Raw genomic sequence first — 6000 nt, forward strand, 5'->3', positions numbered from 1 at the left:
GAATTACAAAGTACAAGATACAAAGTTGAGAGATTTCCAAATAATAGTGGATATAACCACCCAAAGAACCTGAAGGAGCCAAATAGGCCTCCTAACAAACTTGCATAATCAAATGGTCCATATGAAAATGAGAAGTAGTAGCATAGATAAAGCACCATCATCCTACATCATTTTGAAGAAAAATTAAAAGTTGAGCGACTTTATCTATTGAAAGAGAGTCCAAATTAGAGACACTTCACCCACAAGGAGCATGTGATGCCCATTTGGCAAGCAAATCAGAAACCCTATTCCACTCCCGAGGAATATGAGTAAAAGAGATAGAACTAAAACGACGAGAAATCTGACGAATTTGGGCAACCAATGATGAAAGTTGCCAACAAGAGCTCTTAGAATACAGATTTGCAAGGAGAGAGACTAAAATCAACGAATCCAACTCACAAATAACATGAATCCAATTTAAGTCAAGAGCCTGTTGTAAGGAAAATAAGAGAGCTCGACCTTCCATCTAATTGTTCATCCCAAAACCTATTGCCACTAAAAAAAAAGAATTGCATAACACCAATATGGTCCCTACCAACACCTCCAATTCCCGCAGGTCTAGGATTTCCATGAGAGGACCAATACCAAACCCCTTTCCAACATCTCCCAGAGGTGGAGTTCATTCTTGATGTTGTTGGGGCCTTTTAGTGATGTAAGATCATGCTCTCTCTTAGCTTTCGACCAGGCTAGTACTATTGTTAGAGTGAAGCTTTTTGCTATTGTTGATCATATAGAGGTGATTTCAAAAGTAGGGTTAGTTGGGGTCTTGTCTCTAAGTTAAAAGGATGTGGCTAAAAGGTTTTTTCTCATTCTCAAGTGGCTTATGTGGGATTTTTCAGCTAAGGTCTTTATATATTTTCTACAACTTTTGGTTTAGGTTTGTTATCTTCCTCATTCATTGCTTCAATGGGTTCATTTCTATCTCTTCTACTATGAGATTGGATTTTTACTCGTGTCTTTATTCTCCTAATTTAACTACAATTGGTAGCTGATTCATGCCTCCTTTGTATTGGGGTTCTTTTTTGGCTCCTTTCACAATTGTTCTCGTTACAACTTAGGGTACTTGTTTAAGGTTTCAAGCTCCCTATCCGAACCCCATGGTTGTCAGAATGTAGTCTTAGATCAAGGTCGAGACCCTTGTTTCTCACCAATTATTGCTCGAGTTAAAAGCTTTTGATTTTATTAGACTTACTCCTTGTGAGATTTGTTGTTCTCAACTTTCTAATAATTTTTTCCCTTTTTTGTTTGTCTCTTTCACCTTGATGGCTGAACTATACCGTGTCCAAACCCTCTCCTGCTTACCTAATCAAAACATTAAAAAATAGTAAAAAATCTCAAATCTTTGAATCAATACAAATTAAAATATATTATTATTATATAAAATATTTCCAGTAATATATTTAGTTATTCACATTGATGGATATAAAACATTCTATTCAGCTTAATAGTAAGTAATAATAATACAATCGTGTTTCAAAATAAGGGGACCACAACCCTTGGAGATATCGTAAAAAAACAAGCAAGAAAATATTTTTAATGAAAAAGGTTACTTTGGTCGCTGGCAAGCTCAGGGCCGAGACAAATGGAGTCCCAGTCGCAGTTAACCTCTCTTAGCCGACACGTGTGGCCCACTACTGCTGGAATAACTTAAGCCCTGGTCCCGACTACCGATTTGGCTGCATTAAAAATAAATAATTTTATCGAATGACATTAATTTATAATATATTGGTGTTCTATTAAATTTGATAGTCTGTCGTCGCCCTGACGTGGTGTTGCATGCAACCTCTTCTCTCATGATCGAAATTTCGTTATCTTCCTTCCACCTACATATTTGTTTGATTTTGTTGGAATGACACTCCAATATTGGATTCCAACACGCAAATATGAAAATGCCTCCGTTGACGTTTAAAGACTATTTAAACTTGAAAAGCAAGGGTGAAATTTTTCATTTAATCTTAGAGCTAAAATTTTAATCTTTCTGTCCACCGACTATTTTAAACGAATGTCATCTCATGGGAATCTTGGATATGCCATAGGAAGTTTTGGACTAACGCCACGCGGTAGCCCGAATACAGCTATAAATGCAACCCCCTTACTACCAATTCCTCACATCATCCCATCCTCGGATTTGAGTCTCAAGTCTAGTTTTCCTCTTCACCCAAGTCCTCTAGGATATATTTCTAGGCCTATTTTAAAAGATCAGGATGTCCAAAGCCATGCTTCCTGACAACAATGTAATCCCCGGCGATAATGATAAGAAAGCTCTGGAGTTCATTGAGAATGTCACCATACATGCTGATCGAGTGCAGGCCCAAGTGCTTTCTGAGATTTTGACGAGGAACGCGAATACCGAATACCTAAAGCGCTATGACCTCAATGGTCTCACTGATAGGGACTCTTTCAAAAAACTCTTGCCCGTCATTACATACGAGGATTTGCTGCCTGATATTGTGCGAATTGCTAACGGGGATAAGTCTCCCATTCTGTCATCTCATCCAGTCTCCGAATTTCTAACCAGGTAAATAAAAGATATATTTTAATTTTTCACCTAAAGGTCAGGTGAATCAAATAGCGTCATGTGTATGTTTCTAGAGGAAGTTCAATTCAAAGTTAAAAATCTGTTGTCCGATTTGCTATAACAGTTCTGGAACATCCGCTGGAGAACGCAAGCTGATGCCCACAATCGAAGAGGAGTTAGACCGGAGAACGCTTCTTTACAGCCTTCTCATGCCTGTCATGAACCAGTCAGTTCTTTCTCCCTCAAATTCTCATATTTACAGATACATATATGTCAAAGGGTCATGTTTTAAAGTTGGTAAATGGTGTGTGGCAGGTACATAAAGGGGCTGGACAAGGGAAAAGGTATGTACTTCCTCTTCATCAAATCTGAAACCAAGACTCCTGGCGGATTAGTAGCTCGGCCGGTTCTAACGAGCTACTACAAGAGCCGGCACTTCAGAGAAAAGCCTTTTGATCCCTACAATGTCTACACCAGCCCCATGGAGGCCATTTTGTGCCCCGATTCCCACCAGAGCATGTACGCTCAGCTCCTCTGTGGCCTTGCCCAAAACAAACAAGTTCTCAGAGCAGGAGCCGTCTTCGCCTCAGGCTTGCTCAGAGCAATACGTTTCCTGGAACAGCACTGGCGGTCACTTTGCCATGACATTCGCATGGGAAGCGTGAGTGAGGAAGACGTGACCGACCCTTCATTAAGAAAGGTCGTGATGAACATATTGAGTCCCAATCCTGAGCTTGCAGATCTCATGGAGAGCGAGTGCTCAAAGGCATCATGGGAAGGAATAATCAAGCGGATCTGGCCCAACACAAAGTACTTGGAAGTGATCGTGACAGGCGCCATGGCACAGTACATTCCCACCCTCGATTTTTACAGCGGTGGACTCCCTCAGTTGTGCACAATGTACGCCTCCTCCGAGTGCTACTTCGGCCTCAATCTCCACCCGCTGAGCAAACCGTGGGATGTGTCGTACACAATCATGCCCAATATGGGCTACTTCGAATTCCTTCCCCTTCGCCGGGACAATCACAGTGAAAAAATCAACAATCAGCTAGAGCTGGTGGAGCTCGCTGACGTCAAAGTAGGTGAAGAATATGAACTTGTGGTAACCACATACGCAGGTAAATTGTCACAAAAATAAAAAGCGTTATATAATGATTATCTCAGTAGGTTCTATACCTAAGAAGCAAAAAACGTTATATAATGATTATCTGAACATGCTGTATATCAGAAACATGAAAAGCGTTATATAATGATTGATTAACGTAGTTATTTTTGCATGTCTTAATAATCAATATTATTTTTTTCGTTGCTGCGATACAGGGCTGTATCGTTACAGGGTGGGAGACGTGCTCAGAGTGACCGGCTTCCACAACTCAGCACCGCAGTTTCACTTCGTATGCCGGAAAAATGTAATGTTGAGCATTGACTCGGACAAAACTGACGAAGTTGAGCTGCAGAACGCGGTGAATAAGGCAACTGAGCATCTGGAGAGTTATGGAGCTCGAGTGATTGAGTACACGAGCTACGCAGACGTATCTACCATTCCGGGACATTACGTTCTGTTCTGGGAGCTGAACAGTGCAAGGCATGCGGAAGTGCCTGCTGAGGTGTTGCAGCAGTGTTGTCTCACTGTGGAGGAGTGTTTAAATTCGGTTTACAGGCAAGGCAGAGCCGCCGACAAATCCATTGGCCCTCTGGAGATCAAAATAGTAGAAATTGGGACTTTTGATGAGTTGATGGATTATGCCCTTAGCCGAGGGGCATCTATCAATCAATACAAGGCACCCCGCTGCGTGAAGTTCGCTCCAATACTCGAGCTTCTCAATTCTAGAGTCACAGCCTCCTATTTTAGCCCCATGTGTCCCAAATGGACTCCTACACGCACAGACTGGGAAAGTCATACTAAATCTCTCTAAATTTTCATCTGCATCCCATAGTCGCTCAACAATTAGGGTTTCTCATTTTGAATAAAGCTTTGATTTCGATGTTTATGTAACAATTTGAAGCAGATGTTAAATATGATGAAATACAATGCAGTAGTTTGAAGCATTCCTATCAGAAGACGTCAAACGGTTTTGACGTAATTTAGAGTAACAAATATTGTGACTCCGATCATATTGGTTTGTTTTATTAGTTGAGAAAATTTAGAAAATAATGATATCTTAAACTATTTTCTGTATAATATATTTAAGTTGAGAAAGTTTTATTGGTAAAAATTGACATGGTATTTTTAAGGTTATGGTTTTGGGATATTTAGTGTATATTAATAACTCTTTTTAGAGATACACAATGAATAACACAACAAGTAGTTTGAAGCAGTTTCAATAGAAGTTATGAAATGTTTTTTTTTGTTAGTTTAGAGGAACAAATATTGTGACTCTGACCATATTCATTTGCTAAGAGAAAATTGAGAAAATAATGATCTCTACAATAATTTTTGTATTATAATATATTTAAGAGAATCTTCTAGGTAATAAGTGACATGGTATTTCTAAGGTTATGGACTTGGGATCTTTAGTAGATTTTAATAACTATTTTTAGAGACACACAATGAATAACACAATGCAGTAGTTTGAAGAAAACCTCTTCGAAGAAAACCTCTTCGAAGAAAACCTCATGAGTTTAGAGGAACAAATAAAATGCTTTTCTCATTAATTTAGAGGAACAAATATTGTGACTCTAACCATATTCATTTTCTTTACATGAGAGAAAACTTATAAAATACGAATCTCTTAAACAATTTTCTTTATGATATATTTAAGTTAAGAGAATATTGTAGGTAAAAATTGACAAAAAATTTATAAGGTTATGTTTCTAGGACCTTTATTAGATTTTAATAACTATGTTTAGAGATACACAATGAATAACACAATGCAATAGTTGTGAAGATGGGCAGTAACACGCGAGCTGTAGGGAATGGACAAGATAGGGTTTTTTTGGGTGACGACTCAAGTGAAGAGGATGAGGACGATGATGCAGATGAGCTAGGAGAAGCTCTTGTCTTTTCAACCCGTGCTTGTTGTTTAGCCCTACACTCTGGATTTGCTTTTGGTTGTAGTTTTTTGAAGATCTGGGCGGGGTGTGGTGGGGATGGAGGTGATCTTTTCCTCCAATTTTCTTGATCTCCTTGGCAAGGGTTGGGGACTGCAATTTTTTTTTGGGTGTTGGTGGCAGGACTATGTCTTGTTACAAGAAGGTGCGGCTGTGTTGGTGGATGCTCTTTGCTTTGGGAGTGAGCAAAATGCTTTGCAACTTTGGAGATGGAAGACCTAGTCTTTTAGGGTTCGTGTTTTCTATTTTTGTGGTTGGTCTACTACGAGTTTTTCTTTGCTCAGGTTTTGTGAGGCTTCCACTCTTGTGGGTGGTTTGGTTGTTTTGGATGGCTTGTTGCTTTTTTTGTGTGGACCCTTTGTTCTCTCTTGGTTTATTTCTTGGTGAGGGTT

The 6000-nt window shown here is 39.4% G+C and overlaps 1 protein-coding gene across 1 annotated transcript; it reads left to right on the top strand.

Moving 5' to 3' along the window:
• The first annotated feature begins 2243 nt into the window (after nt 1–2243).
• Nucleotides 2244–4473, top strand: LOC131065446 (indole-3-acetic acid-amido synthetase GH3.5-like). The gene is made up of 4 exons (XM_057999952.1): nt 2244–2557; nt 2682–2783; nt 2873–3675; nt 3878–4473. Exons 1-4 carry the CDS (start codon nt 2244–2246, stop codon nt 4471–4473), a joined length of 1815 nt encoding a protein of 604 aa, XP_057855935.1.
• Nucleotides 4474–6000: the final 1527 nt, after the last annotated feature.

This window comes from Cryptomeria japonica, chromosome 4 (assembly GCF_030272615.1).
Source record: "Cryptomeria japonica chromosome 4, Sugi_1.0, whole genome shotgun sequence".
Lineage (NCBI taxonomy): Eukaryota > Viridiplantae > Streptophyta > Pinopsida > Cupressales > Cupressaceae > Cryptomeria > Cryptomeria japonica.

Bases quoted from the DNA above. Each gene is read 5' to 3' on its own strand.
- LOC131065446 (XM_057999952.1), top strand. From the start codon at position 2,244: ATGTCCAAAGCCATGCTTCCTGACAACAATGTAATCCCCGGCGATAAT. The intron at 2,784-2,872 runs GTCAGTTCTTTC...GGTGTGTGGCAG, and splicing joins CTCATGCCTGTCATGAACCA to GTACATAAAGGGGCTGGACA. The intron at 3,676-3,877 runs GTAAATTGTCAC...GCTGCGATACAG, and splicing joins TGTGGTAACCACATACGCAG to GGCTGTATCGTTACAGGGTG.